The sequence below is a fragment of the Moschus berezovskii genome, chromosome 4 (assembly GCF_049115385.1).
Source record: "Moschus berezovskii isolate FMDL1 chromosome 4, NW_MosBer_1.0, whole genome shotgun sequence".
NCBI lineage: Eukaryota > Metazoa > Chordata > Mammalia > Artiodactyla > Moschidae > Moschus > Moschus berezovskii.
The window spans coordinates 40156636-40176071 of record NC_142463.1 but is presented as its reverse complement, the minus strand read 5'-3'; the positions used below and the strand labels follow the sequence as shown (position 1 = coordinate 40176071).

At 41.8% G+C, this 19436-nt stretch overlaps 1 protein-coding gene and 1 non-coding gene across 2 annotated transcripts in view; both read right to left on the bottom strand.

Moving 5' to 3' along the window:
- Positions 1 to 4980, bottom strand: part of UBE2U (ubiquitin conjugating enzyme E2 U) — a 72609-nt gene extending 67629 nt beyond the window's left edge. The window contains exons 1-3 of the mRNA XM_055403560.2: positions 4505 to 4980; positions 3127 to 3208; positions 2043 to 2135 (exon numbers count right to left, since the gene is read on the bottom strand). Of these exons, the coding sequence (XP_055259535.2) occupies positions 2043 to 2135; positions 3127 to 3208; positions 4505 to 4570 (241 nt within the window). The 5' untranslated portion in view covers positions 4571 to 4980. The remainder of the gene's footprint in view (positions 1 to 2042; positions 2136 to 3126; positions 3209 to 4504) is intronic.
- A 5985-nt stretch (positions 4981 to 10965) lies between these two features.
- TRNAW-CCA (transfer RNA tryptophan (anticodon CCA)) lies at positions 10966 to 11037 on the bottom strand. Its single transcript has one exon. It is a non-coding gene; the product is annotated as a tRNA-Trp (tRNA).
- Between the last annotated feature and the right edge of the window lie 8399 nt (positions 11038 to 19436).

Below are 19436 nucleotides of genomic sequence, written 5' to 3'. Positions count from 1 at the left end.
ATTTCTCATTTAATAGTAAATTGTCAACATATTTTTGGACAAGTTTATGCAAAAAATATTTGAACACCAACTCTGTGCCAGGGAGTGAAGACTCTAGGGACATACAGTGACCAAAGAGTAAAGTCTTCATATATCTTTCTTGTTATGTTTAAAAGCAATGTGTATAGCTGTAATACATTTTACTTAAAAATTCCTATTTTATGGACATTATAGCTATTTATGGACATTTCCCTTTTCTGCATATCCAATACTGTTACTGGAAACAAATCTTTATTAATTAAATATGAATAAGAATATTAAACATATTCTTTATATAGAACCCTAAAGTTTCCATCCCAAAGCTAGTAGAATAAATGAATTCAGCAAGGCTGAAGGAAAAAAATTAATATACAAAAATCTATTGTATTTCTATACACTAATGATGAAACAGTCAATCCTAAAAGAAATCAACCTTGAATAGTCAATGGAAGGACTGAAGCTGCAGCTCCAACACTTTGGTAACCTGATGCAAAGAGCCAACTCACTGAAAAAGATCATGATGCTGGGAAAGACTGAGGGCAGGAGAAGTGGGTGGCAGAGTTTGAGATGGTTGGATGGCATCATCAACTCAATGAATATGAGTTTGAGCAAACTCCAGGAGGTAGTGAAAGACAGGGAAGCCTGATGTGCTGAAGTCCAAGGGGTTGCAAAGAGTCAGACACAACTTAGTGATTGAACAACAGTGATGAAATATCATAAAGAGAAAGTTAAAAAAAATTCCCATTTAAAATAGCATAAAAAACCCTAGAAGTAAATTTAGCCGAGGAGGTGAAAGAGCAATGCCCTGAAAACTATAAAACACTGATGAAGGAAACTGAAGATGATTCAAAGAAATGGAACAATATTCCATACTCTTGGATTGGAAGAATTAACATTGTTAAAATGGCCATACCATTCAAAGCAATCAACAGATTTGATGCAATCCCTATCAAAATATCCTGAATATTTCTCACAGAACTAGAACAAATAACCCTAAAATTCATATGGAGCCACAGAGAAATCTTGAGAAAAAAGAATGAAGCTAGAGGTATAACCCTCTGAGAGTTTAGATTATGCTACAGAGCTGCAGTTATCAAAACATGGTATTGATATAAAAACAGATACATAAATCAACATAACAGAACAGAGAGCCCAGAAATAAGTCCATGCGCTTGTGGTCAATTCAACTACAACAAAGGAGGCAAGAATATACAATGGAAAAAAGACAGTTTCTTCAAGTGGTGATGGGAAAACTGGATAGCCATAGCAATGAGCCAAAACAATGAGATTAGAACACTACCTCACACCATATACAAATTAATTTCAAAATGGTTTAGAGATCTAAGTATAAGACCAGAAACCATAAAACTCCTAGAAGAAAACATACATGGAATACTCTTTGACATAAATTATAGCAGTATTTTCTTGGCTCAGTCTCCCAAGGGAAGCAAAAATAAACAAATGGGACCCAATTAAACTTAAAAGCTTTGCATAGCAAAGGAAACCATTGACAAAATGAAAAGACAACCTATAGAACTGGAGAAAATATTTGCAAATGACGTTACCGACAAGGGGTTAATATCTAAAATATACAAACAGTTCATACAATTCAATATTAAAAAAAAACCCAAATCAACCAAAAGCGGGCAGAAGACCTGAAAAGGCATCTTTCCAAAGAAGACATACAAATATCATTCATGTTCAAAATTATATTTTGAAGAATGTTTAATACTGCAGAAATAAATGTATTATGTCATTTTAAATAAAAATATATACATCTTTGTGTAATAACTCAACTATGGAGATAAAATACATCCATGGAAGAAAGGAAATAAAGCTCATTAAATGTCAAGACTAGTATCTCTCTGAGTTAGAATTCAGATGATAATTTTTTCCTGCTTTTTAATATTTTCCCCAATAATTATGCTTACTTTATAATGTTAAAAATAAACATTATTAAACACTAATGAAGAATAACATTAATATGGACAGAATTTCCGATAATAGTTTTATTTGTTCCTTACCATTTGGATGAAAAGGAATTGTTCTGAATTTCACAACTGGAGGGACAAAATTATACTCTGATGTAAAACATATTCTCAGTTGGAAGAATGCTCCTGTGATACAGAAATAAACATTTTTACAAAGTGTCACATTAATGATTAACTGTAAACTAACATTGATGTTTATGCCTACAGTTTATCCTCTCCAATGTACCTAGAGTTTTACTATATTAATAAGTAAATTGAATTAGAGGATGCCCAGACACCTCTAGATGGTATAATAGACTCCTCACAATCTAACCCAGTGTTTTCAGCCACATTCACAGCAGTCCTTTTCATTCACTAAGTCTGTCCCTCTAATACCAGCCTCTTCACTGGGTTTCTCATATTTACTCTCTGCTCCAGAATCCTCTCTCTTCAGCTCTTGCTAGGCTGTTTAGGTTACCTGCACTTCCTCCTGACTCTAAACCTGGTGACTTCTCAGACATTCTTCAGGACCCAACTCAAGTGTCACTTCCTTGGGAAGCTGTTCCTGACTCTCCAAGTCAAAATTAACTAATCACTGCCTTCTCAGTATTCCATTCAAAATTCACGTTATATTTTATTGTAATTATCCACTTATATGTTTTTCTCTACTATCTCACTAAGCAAGTGTATCCTGTTAATCTGCAACTCTAAAAGGGCATGGTCATTGAAGTTTATGGTTCCTTAGTCTTCTTGAGAACTTGACTTTTGGACATCTGTGAGAAAATCATAGAGAAAAAAAAAAAAACGAGACATAATTGTGGGATTTTTCTGTCAGTAGGCATTTTGTTAGTTATTCTCTGAATTCATGGAAGACTATTAGATGATATTCTCAGTTGATATTTTTCCTGTCTGCTTCTTAAAAACATGATAACATTAAGACTGGGCATAAACTAAAATTCAAACCTGAAATTTCCATCCATGTTGACAAATGGCAAAAAATTAAGCCATACAATGAAAAACTTAACATGTGAAAACTTTAGGAATTCTAGAAAATTTATACAGTGCAACCTTAAAGAAATTAGGCTAATAATATAAAGGCTTTTTTAAAAAAAAGTAAATTGGTTTTCAAAGCACAAACCATGCCAAATTGTATTCTGTAGACCTTCAATGTCAACATCCCATTGCATCATGTCTTCACTTATAGGAAAGGCAGAAATACCCTAAACATCAAGAAAAATTAAAGCAGAAAGAAAGATTAAATATTTATTGCAGCTTGGGAAATCAGATATTAGGTTACAATGAATTCTAAAAACTCTAAATTTTCTTTTATTGATAAAAATTTTTGATTTGAGAAGGTGTTATATATTGTATTATTACACAGAAGTTAAGGTAGATTCCAGAAAACACATGCAATAGTAAATTTTAAATAAATCATTAGTATGAAAGTCACAAATGGGACAGGAAGGTCAAGAATGGAATATGTGACTTATGTAATTCTACAGACAGTTTAAGATTCAAATTCAAAAAGAAAGGAATAGTTGGAAAGCATGTATTTCTTCATAGCTTAAAAAAAACCCTACGGATGCTATATTAGGCATGAAGTAAGAAATTTTCATTAAGAAAAATACAACTCTAAAATTATGCTCTATATAAAAATAAAATTTTCCTACACTTGAGGCATTATTCCAATGGTGGGACAAGAATGTATTACTGTGCAAAACAATGAAGAACCAGCACAAACCAAAAATAATAATAAATAAAATTTAAAAAATAAAATTATAAGGGAAAGACCCTTATGTGTTATATGTTACAGCAATTGGCAAAAAGTGCACTTGACAGGAAGAAACAAAACTCAAGGCTTAAGAGCAAGGGATTTTGGAGTCAAAAAACCCTGTGATGGAATCATGAGCCCAAATATTTATTGAAAGCTTTCTGAGGCTTGGGTTTCTGGTAGGTAAAACAAAACACTACCTATTCATTTTACAATATTGTATTGATAATTGAGGGGCTTCCCAGGTGGTACAGAGGTAAAGAATCCACCTGCCAATGCAGGAGACCTTGGGTTTCATCCCTGGGTGGGGAAGACCCCCTGGAGAAGGAAATGGCAACGCACTCCAGTATTCTTGCCTGGAAAAATCTCATGGACAGAGAAGCCTGGTGGGCTGCGGTGCGCCGGGTTGCAAAGAATCGGACACAACTTAGCCACTGAACACGCAGGCACAATTGACAGTGAATGCAACTCTGCACCTACTAGTTATTTACTACCTGACAGACTGTTACATTCAGGGATTAAAGTCCATAAATTACTCAGCACAGTGTGCTCAATACTGTTAACCATTATTATGAAATACTAATAATTATTATGAAAGATTATTATACTGAAAAAGGTTCATTAAACAAGTCTGTAGCGCAAATTAGATTTAACTAAATTATGCCTTGTAGAATAAACACAAATTAAACTGCTTTTAAAAACTCGTACCCCAACGAAACACACCCTCCACGTCTCCAATACTCACCTCATAATTGTTGTTCTTCAACTCTTGGAATTCTCTTTTTAGCAAGATGTAAGCTCTGCTGTACATGATAAGGCAAAAAAGCCTCTGACCCTGTCCCCGCACTACTAGGGTTCGCTCTGAGGCAAGTGTCTGAGGTTATGGGTCACTCTCCTATACCCAGTTAACTGATATAAATACTTGCTTTCTCGAGCTTCAGAATGCTGTATACTCCCAAGAGAGGTGGCCCTATGTTGGGCACGTCGCAGCCACTTTCTTTTCTCCTCTGATTCTTCTAAAGGAGTACTTCAGAAGGAAGACTTGAGCACTTTCTCCACTGCGGTGTGTCCTTGCGGCGCCAGCCCACAGCCCAGCCTGAAGGTAAACGTGGATGAAACCGAGACCACTCGTGCTGCTTGCGCGTGAAGTGGGCGTAAGAGGCGTAAGTGTAGGGCGTTCTTAACCAGTCACCGTCTCCGCTTCAGGTGTAACTAACCGGGTGCCAGTTGGGCAGGAAGATGCAAATCGGTTGCCAAGCAACAAGAATAAACGGCCCTGTAGAGGAGGTGGGCACTTGGCCGCTCCTCATCCAATCAGCGATGTGGGGTGGCCTCTGGAAACCTCCGCAGCCAATCGTCCAAACGGTTCAGTTTGAAAGGCCAATGAGAACCGTTGTTAAGGCCTCCTTGCCCCCCTCTATCCCCGCGCCCTGTGCGACTGCTAGGTCCATCCATTTTGTTGGGGTAGGGGGAAAAGTCAGAGGGTCTAGCCTTTAAGTCTGAGTCAGAGAAGACTTCACTAGAAGTCCTCCGAAATTATCTTTTCTTTTTCTTTGAATATTAGAAACTATCAGGTAATATATGACCGATAGTACTGGTCTGCGCTTGTTTGGCACTTCCCTTGTGGCTCAGCTGGTAAAGAATCCGCCTGCAATTCTGGAGACCTGGGTTCGAGCCCTGGTTTGGGAAGATACCCTGGAGAAGGGAGAGACTACCTTCTCCAGTATTCTGGCCTGGAGAATTCAATGGACTGTATAGTCCATGGGGTCACAAAGAGTTGGATACGACTATGCGACTTTCACTTTCATATGACACTTCAGCGGTCATGCTGTGTGTGCGTACATTATTGTGTCATCGAATCCTTCAGTTACTCTGGAAGAATGCTCTGCAACAGGAACTACTTAAAAATTATCATCTCTTGCTGAGTTTTGACACTTTCTGTTCTTTCTGTCTAGATATTTACCACGTTTATTTCATCCTTCCCCCTCCTCCATTTTTCCTTCACTCATGGTTCAGATTTACTTTTGCCTAACAAAGGTCCGCGGAGAAGGCAATGGCACCCCACTCCAGTACTCTTGCCTGGAAAATCCCATGGACGGAGGAGCCTGGTAGGCTGCAGTCCATGGGGTAGCTAAGAGTCGGACACAACTGAGCGCCTTCACTTTCACTTTTCACTTTCATGAATTGGAGAAGGAAATGGCAACCCACTCCAGTGTTCTTGCCTGGAGAATCCCAGGGACGGGGGAGCCTGGTGGGCTTCCGTCTACGGGGTCACACAGAGTCAAACACGACTGAAGCGACTTAGCAGCAGCAGCAGCAACAAAGGTCCGTCTAGTCAAGGCAGTGGTTTTTCCCGTGGTCATGTATGGATGTGAGAGTTGTGGACTGTGAAGAAAGCTGGTCGCCGAAGAATTGATGCTTTTGAACTGTGGTGTTGGAGAAGACTCTTGAGAGTCCCTTGGACTGCAAGGAGATCCAACCAGTCCATTCTAAAGGAAATCAATCCTGGGTGTTCATTGGAAGGACTGATGCTAAAGCTGAAACTGCAATACTTTGGCCACCTCATGCGATGAGTTGACTCACTGGAAAAGACTGATGCTGGGAAAGGTTGGGGGCGGGAGGAGAAGGGGACAACAGAGAATGAGATGGCTGGATGGCATCACCGACTCTGTGAACATGAGTTTGAGTGAACTCCTGGAGTTGGTGATGGACAGGGAGGCCTGGCGTGCTGTGATTCATGGGGTCCCGGAGAGTCGGACATGACTGAGTGACTGAACTGAACGATTCCTTATGAAATCACCCAAGACAAGATTAGGCTCCTTTCTTGTGATCCTAGAGCACCCTATATTTACCTCTTTGTTAGCGTTTATTGGGCTTCCTCGGTGGCTCAATGGTTTAAAAAAAAAAAAAATCCACTCGCAGTGCAGGGGCCACAGGAGACATGGGTTTGATCGTTGGGTTGGGAAGATCCCCTGGAGGAGGGCACGGAAATCCCCTGGAGTATTCTTGCCTGGAAAATCCCATGGACAAAGGAGCCTGGAGGGCTACAGTCCATAGGGTCACAGAGTCGGACAAGACTGAAGAGACTTGAGCAGGCAGGCATAGCATTTATCAGGCTGTATCACAATTGCCCATTGCTTTCTTCAGCCAACTGTGAGCCTCTTAAAGGTGATAATTTGCCCATGTCAACTACAGAAGCCGGAATGTTTTCTCAAGAGTACTTTTTCTTACTGTTTACTAATTTTGTGGAAAACAGGACATTAGTTTAATTAGTTCATTCATTTCACAGATATTTATTTCGCACTTCTCATGTGCTGTGCAACAATTCAGATGAAGTGACTACCTTTTTGGTGCCAGTATTCAAGAAGTAAATATACAAAACAAAAACAAGTGTACAAAGCAAAAATCATAATTTCAGATCACACATACTATAGACAATAAAATAGTAATGTAATAAAAAGTAGCTACGGGTTAGAAATAGTGGTTAGGGAAGTCCTCGGTCAGGAGTGGGCAGTGAGATGATATGTGATAGGTTGGATGAGAAGGAGCCAGTTATTTGAAATGTTGAGGGCAAAGAGTTCCAGGAAGAGGAAAAGACAATAGTTCTCAGTCAGGAAAAAGCTTGGTTTCAAATGGGAACTGGTAGGGCCTGAGAGAATATGGAGGAGATGTGATTTAAGTTGGAGCTCTACGAGTAGGGAAGTTTGGGTTTTATTTGAATAGCAGTGGGAATCATTGAATGGCTTTAGGGATGAGAGTGTTATTCTCTACATTTACAAAATTATTCCAACTTCTTTGTGGAGAATGGATTGTAGGGAAGACTGAAGAAGGAATTCATAGGGCCTAGACTCCATCTTAGGCCTGTTCATGCTGATTATGCTCAGCCACCCTTCCAATGGACTCTGAACTCTGTGTTTAGTGCCTATGAAAACGACAACAGAAGGATAAGACCCCCTACAGACAGCGGAACCTTGAAGATTATATCTAGGTTCAGTTCAGTTCAGTCGCTCAGTCGTGTCCGACTCTCTGCGACACCATGAATCACAGCACGCCAGGCCTCCCTGTCCATCACCAACTCCTGGAGTTCACTCAAACCCATGTCCACAGAGTTGGTGATGCCATCCAGCCATCTCATTCTCTGTTGTCCCCTTCTCCTCCCGCCCCCAACCTTTCCCAGCATCAGAGTCTTTTCCAGGGAGTCAACTCGTCGCATGAGGTGGCCAAAGTATTGGAGTTTCAGCTTTAGCATCAGTCCTTCCAATGAACACCCGGGATTGATCTCCTTTAGAATATACTGGTTGGATCTCCTTGCAGTCCAAGTGACCCTCAAGAGTCTTCTCCAACACCACAGTTCAAAAGCATCAATTCTTCGGCGATCAGCTTTGCCTAAGAGAAAACATACACTAATCATCCCTTCCTCCAGACAGGCCTTAAGATTTTCTATATCCATCGGAGTGTAACCTCAGGCTTATTGATTATTGGCTGACTGTTTGACTGTTTGAGCACATAGCACGTGAATGATGGGGTTACTGGGTTTGTATTTTCCTTGGTTTATGTAAGTCTCAATGAATTTGGAGTGGTGGGTTCAGACATGTACACACAAATGCTGGTCGGGGTCCTTGTCTAAGAGGAGACTCTGCCTTGGGCCCGCTGGTGTAATAAACTGCACTCCACTATCTACATTGTCCTTCTGAGTGAGTTTGTTTCCTGGAACGCGTGGCTACAACAAGACTACTTAGCAGACTCCCATGGTCAGTTTCATGTCCAGGTAGGGTAGTTGAGAAATTTCCAACAATATCTTCACTTTACTAACATTTGGCACAATAAAATTATTTGATTTTGTTATATAAAACAATATTAAGGAATTTTTCCTATGAAAACATCAACTAGGACCCGAGATTGAATTTTGGTGGGGCTCTCCTTCAGAGCCCGACAGATTTTCCCTTGCATTTATGGAACACTGGTAACAAATGGTAGGAGCGAATAAAGAGCTGCTTCCATAAGAAAGGAGTGGGAACCAATTAGGGAATTTTAACGAGGTTTCTTCAATGATACCATGGTCTTTCATTCTGCTTTAACAGGAGAAATCTGTGATAGTAAATGCAGATTCTTTATGTAAAATTTTGTTCTAGGAGAAATTCAGTTCAGTTCAGTGGCTCAGTCCTGTCTGACTCTTTGCAGCCGCATGGACTGCAGCACGCCAGGCCTCCCTGTTTATTACCAACCCCTAGAGTTTACTCAGACTCATGTCCATCGAGTGAGTGATGCCATCCAACCATCTCATCCTGTATCCTCCCCTTCTCCTCTCACCTTCAATCTTTCCCAGCATCAGGGTCTTTTCAAATAAGTCAGGTCTTCACATCCAGTGGCCAAATATTGGAGTTTCAGCTTCAGCATCAGTCCTTCCAATGAATATTCAGGACTGATTTTCTTTAGGATGGACTGGTTGGATCTCCTTGCTGTCCAAGAGACTCTCAAGAGTCTTCTCCAACACCACAGTTCAAGAACATCAGTTCTTCAGCACTCAGCTTTCTTTACAGTCCAACTCTCACATCCATACATGACCACTGGAAAAACCATAGCTTTGACTGGACAGACCTTTGTTGGCAAAGTACTGTCTCTGCTTTTTAATATGCTGTCTATGTTGGTCATAACTTTTCTTCCAAGGAGCAAGTGTCCTTTAATTTCATGGGTGTAGTCACCATCCACAGTGATTTTGGAGCCCAAAAAAATAAAGTCTGACACTGTTTCCACTGTTTCGCCATCTATTTGCCATGAAGTGATGGGACCAGATGCCATGATCTTAGTTTTCTGAATGTTGAGTTTTAAGCCAACTTTTTCACTCTCCTCTTTCACTTTCATCAAGAGGTTCTTTAGTTCTTCACTTTCTGCCATAAGGGTGGTGTCATCTGCATATCTGAGGTTATTGATATTTCTCCCGGCAATCTTGATTCCAGCTTGTACTTCTTCCAGCCCAGCATTTCTCATGATGTACTCTGCCTATAAGTTAAATAAGCAGGGTGGCAATATACAACCTTGTCGTACTCCTTTCCCTATTTGGAACCAGTCTGTTGTTCCATGTCCCCAGTTCTAACTGCTGCTTCTTGATCTGCATACAGATTTATCAGGAGGCAGGTCAGGTGGTCTGGTATTCTCGTCGCTTGAAGAATTTTCCACAGTTTGTTGTAATCCACCCAGTCAAAGGATTTGGTATAGTCAACAAAGCAGAAATAGATGTTTTTCTGGAACTCTCTTGCTTTTTCAATGATACAATGGATGTTGGCAGTTTGATCTCTGGTTCCTCTGCCTTTTCTAAATCCAGTTTGAACATCTAGATTGAATATCCAGATTCAATCAATGTTCAACATCCAGCTTGAACTTCTGGAAGTTCATGGTTCACGAACTGTTGAAGCCTGGCTTGGAGAATTTTGAGAATTACTTTGCCAGTGTGTGAGATAGGTGCAATTGTGCAGTAGCTTGAGCATTCTTTAGCATTGCCTTTCTTTGGGACTGGAATGAAAACTGACCTTTTCCAGTCCTGTGACCACTGCTGAGTTTTCCAAATTATCTGGCATACTGAGTGCAGCACTTTCACATCATCATCTTTTAGGATTTGAAAAGCTCAACTGGAATTCCATCACCTCCACTAGCTTTGTTCAAAGTGATGCTTCCTAAGACCCACTTCTCATTCCAGGATGTCTGGCTCTAGGTGAGTGATCACACCATCGTGATTATTTGGTTCATGAAGATCCTTTTGTATAGTTCTTCTGTATATTCTTGATACTTCTTCTTAATATCTTCTGCTTCTGTTAGATCCATACCATTTCTGTCCTTTATTGTGCCCATATTTGCATGAAATGTTCCCTTGGTATCTCTAATTTCCTTGAAGAGATTTCTAGTCTTTCCCATTCTATTGTTTTCCTGTATTTCTTTGCACTGATCACCGAGGAAGGCTTTCTCATCTCTCCTTGCTATTCTTTGGAACTCTGCATTCAAATGGGTATATCTTTCCTTTTCTTCTTTGTCTTTCACTTCTTGTCTTTTCATAGCTATTTATATGGCCTCCTCCGTTCCCTTCCGTTCCGTTACTCAGTCGTGTCCGACTCTTTGTGACCCCATGGACTGTAGCTTACCAGGCTTCTCCATCCATGGGATTCTCCAGGCAAGAATACTGGAGTGGGTTACCATTTCCTTCTCCAGGGGATCTTCCCAACCCAGGGATCGAACCTGGGTCTCCTGCACTGGAGGCAGACGCTTTAACCTCTGAGCCACCAGGGAAGTCCAGCCAGCCATTTTTCCTTTTTGCATTTCTTTTTCTTGGGGATGGTCTTGATCCCTTCCTCCTGTACAATGTTATGAACCTTCATCCATAGTTCTTCAGGCACTCTATCATATCTAATCCCTTTAATCTATTTCTCACTTCCACTGTATAATCATAAGGGATTTGATTTAGGTCATACCTGAATGGTCTAGAGGTTTTCCCTACTTTCTTCAATTTAAGTCTGAATTTGGCAATAAGGAGTTCATGATCTGAGCCACAGTCAGCTCCCGGTCTTATTTTTGCTGACTGTATAGAGCTTCTCCATCTTTGGCTGCAAAGAATGTAATCAATCTGATTTCAGTATTGACCATCCAGTGATGTCCATGTGTAGAGTCTTCTCTGGTGTTATTGAAACAGGGTAATTGCTTTGACCAGTGCATTCTCTTGGCAAAATTCTATTAGCCTTTGCCCTGCTTCATTCTGTACTCCAAGGCCAAGTTTGCCTGTTACTCCAGGTGCTTCTTGACTTCCTACTTTTGCATTCCAGTCCCGTCATGAAAAGAGTGTTAGTTCTAGACGGTTTTGTAGGTCTTCATAGAACTGTTGAACTTCAGCTTCTTCAGCATTACTGGTCGGGGCATAGACTTGGATTACTGTGTTATTGAATGGTTTGCCTTGGAAACGAACAGAGATCATTGTCATTTTTGAAATTGCATCCAAGTACTGTGCAGACGCGACGCCGGCCCCGGCGGTGCAGATGCGACGCGAGAGACACCGGCCCCGGCGCAAAGAACCTCGCAAAGAGGTGCGGCCGAGAGGAGCTACCCCACATCCAACAGGCGGTGGCTGCGCGGCCGCAGGAGGGCCGAGAGGAGCTACTCCGCGTACAAGGTCAAGAGGGGCGGCCTTGAGGAGATACCCCTCGTCCAAGGTAAGGTACAGCGGCTGCACTTTGCTGGAGTGGCTGTGAAGAGATTTTCCACGACCAAGGTAAGAGAAACCCAAATAAGACGGTAGGTATTGCGAGGGGGCATCAGAGGGCAGACACACTGAAATCATAATCACAGGAAACTAGCCGATCTGATCACATGGACCACAGGCGAATGTGGTCCACTGGAGAGGGAATGGCAAACCACTTCAGTATACTTGCCTTGAGAACCCCATGAACAGTAACAAAGGGCAAAATGATAGGATACTGAATGAGGAATTCCCCAGGTTGGTAGGTGCCCAGTATGCTACTGGAGCTCAGTGGAGAAATAACTCTAGAAGGAATAAAGGGATGGAGCAAAAGCAAAACCAATATCCAGCTGTGGATGTGACCAGTGATAGAAGCAAGGTCCGGTGCTGTAAAGAGCAATATTGCATAGGAACCTGGAATGTTAGGTCCATGCTGATGCTGGGAAAGCTTGGGGGCGGGAGGAGAAGGGGACAACGGAGAATGAGATGGCTGGATGGCATCACCGACTCTGTGGACATGAGTTTGAGTGTACTCCGGGAGTTGGTGATGGACAGGGAGGCCTGGCGTGCTGTGATTCATGGGGTCGTGGAGAGTCGGACACGACTGAGCGACTGAACTGAACTGAACTGCATTTCAGACTCTTTTGTTGACTGTGATGGCTACTCCATTTCTTCTAAGGGATTCTTGCTCACAGTAGTAGGTATAATGGTCATCTGAGTTAAATTCACCCATTCCAGTCCATTTTAGTTCACTGTCAATGTTCACTCTTACCATCTTCTGTTTGACCACTTCCAATTTGCCTTGATTCATGGACCTAACATTCTAGGTTCCTATGCAATATATCTCTTTACAGCATTGGACTTTAGTTCCATCACCAGTCACATCCACAACTGGGTGTTGTTTTTGCTTTGGGTCTGTCTCTTCTTTCTTTCTGGAATGATTCCTCCACTGATATTCAGTAGAATATTAGGCACCTACTGACCTGGGGAGTTCATCTTTCAGTGTCCTATCTTTTTGCCTTTTCATACTGTTCATGAAAGTTCTCAAGGCAAGAATACTGAAGTGGGTTGCCATTCCCTTCTCCAGTGGACCATTTCTCCACTAGGAGAAATTATAATAAAGTAGAAGATAAAATTAAAGCATTCTCTGTTCTGAATTTTTATAAATTGATATTTATATGGTACTTTAGTCTTGTGAGAATCAAATTTAGTATATTCTCATGTGCTAAGTTGCTTCAGTTGTATCAGAGTCTTTGAGACCCTGTGGATTGTAGCCTGCCAGACTCCTCTGTCCATAAGGATTCTCCAGGCAAGAATACTGGAATGAGTTGTTTGCCCTCCTCCAGGGGATCTTATGACCCAGTGATCAAACCCACGTCTCCTGCATTGCAGAAGGATTCTTTACCATTGAACCTCCGGGAAGCCCCCATATATTCTCATATCTCAAATCTATTGCTAACCTTGCCCTCTCCTTGGGACATCAGACTAGTGTCCCCAGCTGCCTAGTTCTCACCAAGCTGTCCCAAAGACATTTCAAACTCAAAATGTCCAAAAATAAATTCATTACCTTCCATTCTCTCAACCAGCCTTCTGTTCCATTTGTTTTACCCAGTTTCTCAAGCTGGAAACTTGAAGTTTACTCTGACTCCGCTTCCTCTTCATGACTCTAATTCAATCATTTACTAAAACCAGCTACTTTTCTAGCTTCTTCTCAAACATATCACCAGTTCCTGAGCTCACAGCCTTGCCATCTGTTGCCAAAGCACAGAACATCTTTATACTGCATTCTTTGTCTCCAGACCTGCCTTTCATAAAACTTAACAGTAATTTAAGCTAACACGTAACTATATAATTCTCTGCTTAAAATACTTCAAGGAATCCCCTTCATCACTCTAGCTTATTCCGCCTCCATCTACAGAGTTTTTATGTGGATCAACTTCTTGGGGTGTGAGTAGGGTGGTTGAAATTGTGGACAATGTGTCTGTGTATCTATGTGTATAAATCTGTGCATATAGACTTTTGTTAGAACAGGGACCATGGAATTCATTAATTTAATAATAGCCTCCTGTGATGTAAAAAGCATAAGAAACCATACACTATAGTACAAATAATTTAAAAAAGAAATGTTGCACTGCATTTCTTATGGTAGGCAGAATTCTAAGATAACCTCCAGATCTACACCCCCTGCATAATCCTCAGGATTGTGAATATGATGTGTTTTTTTCCTGTGATTAAGTCAACTTTTGTGGCATAGCCGACTTTAAGAAAGGCAGATAATCCTCAGAGAGCCTGACCTAATTTGGTGAGTCCTTAAATGGGACTGGGCTCTTCCCAAAGTTACTGAAAGCATGAGAGGGATTCCATGTGAGAGAGATCCTCAGCTGACCTTTTGAAAATGGAAGGTGCCATGTGGCCAGAAATGTGGGCAGCTTCTAGGACCTGACAGTGGCTGCTGGCTGATAGCTAGTAAGAGAATCAGGGCCTCTGTTCTACAACCATAAGCAACTCAGTTGTGGGAAAAACACACAAGCTTGGAAGAGAACCTGAACGTCAAATCAGAACACAATCAATACTCATTAGACCCTGAGCAGACAATTTAGTCATGCTGTACCCAGATTTGACCGAAAGGGCTATGGGCTAATAAATGAGGATTGTTTTAAGATATTAAGTCTGTGGGCTTCCCAGGAGGCACTAGTGGTAAAGAACTCACCTGCCAGTGCATGAGATGCATAAGACATGGATTCAATCCCTGGGTGAAGATCCCCTGGAATTGGAAAAGGCAACCCACTCAAGCATTCTTGCCTGGAAGAGTCCATGGACAGAGGAGCCTGGCAGGCTACAGTCCACGGGGCTGCAAAGAGTTGGACACAACCGAGCAACTGAACACACATTAAGTCTGTAGTTTTTGTTTTGGAGCAAAAGCTAACTTATACAGCTTATTACCCAAAATGCATCACTGCTGCTGCTAAGTCACTTCAGTCGTGTCCGACTCTGTGCGACCCCATAGACGGAAGCCCACCAGGCTCCGCCGTCCCTGGGATTCTCCAGGCAAGAACACTGGAGTGGGTTGCCATTTCCTTCTCCAATAAAATGCATCACTGTTGACCAAAATGAGTTATATGGGAAAAGATCAGTCACTTATTGAACTAAGTTTATCTGATTTAGTGTGAAAAAAACCCAACTGATAGACATGAACATATGGCTTTAGACAATGTTAGGGGATAACATGGGTATGGCACCCTGAAAAATGAAGTGAACCATGCCTCATGCACAAGTTTTCATAATCCTAGGTGAGCAAGGCAACTGAGAGTCTATTTTATTAAACATTTGCAGAGTTACTGAGGCCATCCCAGCTTTAACAACCAAGAATTCCCCTCCCTCCCTTTTAAAAAACAATTCTTTCCCTAAGGAGTGGAACAGATGTTTTCATTTTACTTAAACTAAAAGACTGTTTTCCTCATCCACCAGGAATATGTACCAGTACAAAGTGTTAACCTCATTTGGATTTGAACCCCCATCCTCAAGAGCAAAAGAAGGTTGAGGATTGCCAAATGTCAGCTCAGCTGTGAGAAGTGTTTTAAATCATATTTTGACGTACGTTACGCTGTTAACTAGAAAATGAAGTGCAGCACACATGCTTCCAGTAACTCTGGTTTCAAATCATATGATCCCTTCTTTGTCTTGAAGACCTTTTGATGTGCGTTCCCAATATTGAGTTTCTCTGCTTTTAATAATCTTATATTCCTTTCTCAATATAAATGTCATGAAAAATACTGAATGCTAATCTTCAAAGATCAAACAGGAAGAAAGAGGTAGGCAGCATAGCTCAGTGACTTGAATTCCTGAAATTTCTCATTTAAACATTTTTATGTTAGCTTATAAAAGCCTAGGCTCAAAGAAATGCTTGGTTTTCCTTTGTAAAGTTAAAGTTGCAGGCACTCCCAAATTTCAGAATCCTGTTAACTGTAAAATAATTAGATCTCTCCTTATCAAGGACCTGAGATGCAGGGATCTATTGATCTCTCTGTCTACCTAACAGAAGGGGACTCAGAATCAATATATGCTGACCCTGATGTCATCTTTGCTTTGGTTAGGGTGACTGAAAGTCCAGCTTTGCCTGGGTCTGGGGGAATTCCTGGGGAAAAGGACTTTCAAAGAGCTAAAACTGTCCTAATCACTGGTAAGCTGGCGTCATTGGTCATCCTAGCTTGGGCATCAAGAACTTTTGCAGGGTGGGAGTTGTATAGACTGTTCTTTTTTGGAGGTTGGTGTTTAAAGGTTGGTGTCAGTTTGTTTTTCATGCAGGCTGGTGTGCAAACTTTGTAAAGTTCTGAAACATTTTAACCGACCAGGACCTTAAAGAGCCTTCCCTGGACAGGCCTCTCTCCATATCCTCTGTTTTGGTGGTGGTTTAGTCACTAAGTCATGTCTGACTCTTTGTGAGCCCATGGACTGTAGCCTGCCAACCTCTTCTGTCCAAGGGATTCTCCAGGCAAGAATACTGGAGTGGGTTGCCATTTCCTTCTCCAATATCCTCTGTTTTAGCTCCTCTCAGAAGTACTTAGATGATAGTATTTGATGCGAATTTCCTGAGTTGTTTTGCAGATGTGAACACCCCACCCCCACCCCAAAGGAGAAACTACTTGATGCCTATAAACTCATAGCCCCAGGCCTTCTGGAGCTTAAGGACTGATAAAGTTAACACCTATGACCCCACCCTGTTGCCTCACCATCAGCCAATCAGAGAATTGTGCACAAACTGATCACTATCCTGCGACCCTCCACCCCCCACCTGCCCTTTAAAAATGCTTTGCTGAAACCCTTTGGATAGCTCAAGGCTTTTCAGGGCTTGAGCCAATTTGTCTCTTTGCATGCCCTTGCAATAAACCTTTCTCTGCTCCAAACACCGATGATTCAGTTTGTTTGGTCTCTTTGTGTGTAGTTCGGTGCAGGAACTTGCATTAACAGCATAATCCCCAGAATCACATCAGGAGAGGATTTTAGGTTTGCCTATGATGGGGCGTCCCTGGTGGTTTACCAGTGAAGAATCTGCCTGCCAGTGCAGGAGACACAGGAGATGCCGGTTTGATCCCTGGGTTCAGAAGATCCTCTGGGGAAGGAAATGGCAACCCATTCCAGTCTTCTTGCCTGGCAAATCCCATGGACAGAGGAGCCTGGTGGGTGCAATTGGGGTTGCAAAAAGTCAGACACAACTTAGCGACTAAACCAACAATGATGATGGGGGAATGCAGAGTCTGCCTGGGTACTTTACTTACACTGAAGTGTTTTAAGAGAATTACGTCTCCTTTGTTTTCAACATGGGAATACTAATCACTGAGAGATAATGCAGTTTATAATATCTAAGTATGACTATGACCATTGTGTGTGTGTGTGTGTAAGGGGAGGGTACTGGTTAAAGGATAGAATTATTCTAGGTTTCTTTCACGTATATATCTACAAACAGGGATGACGCATTTAATATACCTTCACATAGTCTCTCAGTTGCCCCCAGGGAAGTTCCAGAATTTCAGCATGGGAGGACCTTTGAGGTGGCAGTCGGCTTGAAGGGGGTGTAAGGGATGACATCTGGTTTAGGGATGGCTTAGGGATGTGTCCTGAAGCTGTTTTTACTTAGTGTGTGTTTATTAGGGATGATTTGAAGGGAGATGATGAAACTTATTGACAGGTTAAACCTACCCCCACTTCACTGGCACCAGCAGAGAGTGTTCTACATTATGGCATATGCATGAATAATTAAGTAGGATATTTGTGCTCTAAATATTTTGCCACATTAGAAAGTAATGTATTCCTTTATGAAAATTGTTTTTCACACATTGAACAGTGATAGCAACGTTGTCACTTTCTGACACCTCCTATGTGCCAGATACTTCTCATGTATGTGTATATGTTCTCATTAAATGCTTATATCAACTCTGAAAGACAGGTATTAGAGAAAAAATATAAAATTGTATGCTGTGTGTACTTAGCCGCTGTTCAATTGTGTCCAATCCTTTGTGACCCTGTGGACTATAGCCTGCCAGATTCTTCTGTCCATGGGGATTCTCTAGGCAAAAATACTGGATTGGGTTGCCATGCCCACCTCCAGGGGATTTTTCCAAACCAGGGATCAAACCCAGGTCTCCCACAGCTGATTCTTTAACATCAGAGCCACCAGGAAAGCCCAAGAATACTGGAGTGGGTAGCCTGTCCCTTCTCCAGAGGATCTTCCCAACCCAGGAATCAAACCAGGGTCTGCTGCATTGCAGATGGATTCTTTACCATCTGAGCCACCAGAGAAGCCACAGACTATGTTTTTGAGAACTCTTGTGTCAGGCGCTCTTCTCTGCAACTCATGTTCCTCACCTTCAATTCTGTGAAGTGGATACTTTCTCAGATGAAGAAACAGCAGTTCAGTAACTTGTGTAAACTCATATGAGTACCGAAGGGTGAAGGGGAGGTTTAAGCCCAGGCAGTCTGACATCAGAACCTTTAATCTTAACCTCTACGCTACAGTTACACCATTTAGTGGATAAGGAAGCAGAGAGTGCCTTACTTATTCAAGGTCTTTCAGCTCATATGTGGGAGTAGTTGAAATGTACATGTGCCTGCTCCGTTCTCTTCATCCAGGGTCCATGAAGTGGGGGTGGGTGGACATACTGGGTTGGATTCTATGTCTGAGGAATGAATTTATAGATTGTAAGGTCACTTTTATGGCACATTCCGGGGTGGTCTTGAGAATTTAGGATTTTTAGAATCTCCCCAGACAATTGTCATAATGACAGGGTTTGGCAGCTATTACTCTATTGTGGGGCTGGCTAATGTTTCATTCCTGGTGCTACCTTTGGCTGATGAATAGGTTATTTAGGGCAGTATGTCGAATGTATGGCTAAATCTGAGCTCAGCTGGGAAGAGCACCAATTAGTGATTAGTTGCAAATGCAGGAGACTAGCGCCCTGGGTTTGCTACACTGACTCTGTGCCCTCAGGGCTTCCAAAACGGGCTGGGCTGGTGTTGGTGTTTCTAACTAGGATTCTCCCTCTTCCCTGGAAGATTTTCCATCCCTGCCCCTGACTGTGATGATGTGGCTAGCTGTGACTATCAGTAGGTCAGGATTCATCATCCATGTTCTCTGATCAGGTTTGGGCTCAGAGTTGGTGTTGACCAAGAGGATGTGAGATGGGCACATAATATACAGCATGTCTGAGCACAAGTTTTCTGAGTGATTGTGTTTCAGTTCTGCCCCTTGCTCTTTTCCCTGTGCCATGACTATAGCACACAGTACACTGTTCTAATCCTACGTCACAGGACACAGCCTAAATCCACATCATGCATCACAGGATACAACCTTTATGGTACACTGTTCCAAATCTACATCACAGGACCCAGCCTAAATCTACATCTTGCATCACAGGACACAACCATTACAGTACACTGTTCTAAATCTACACCACAGGACACA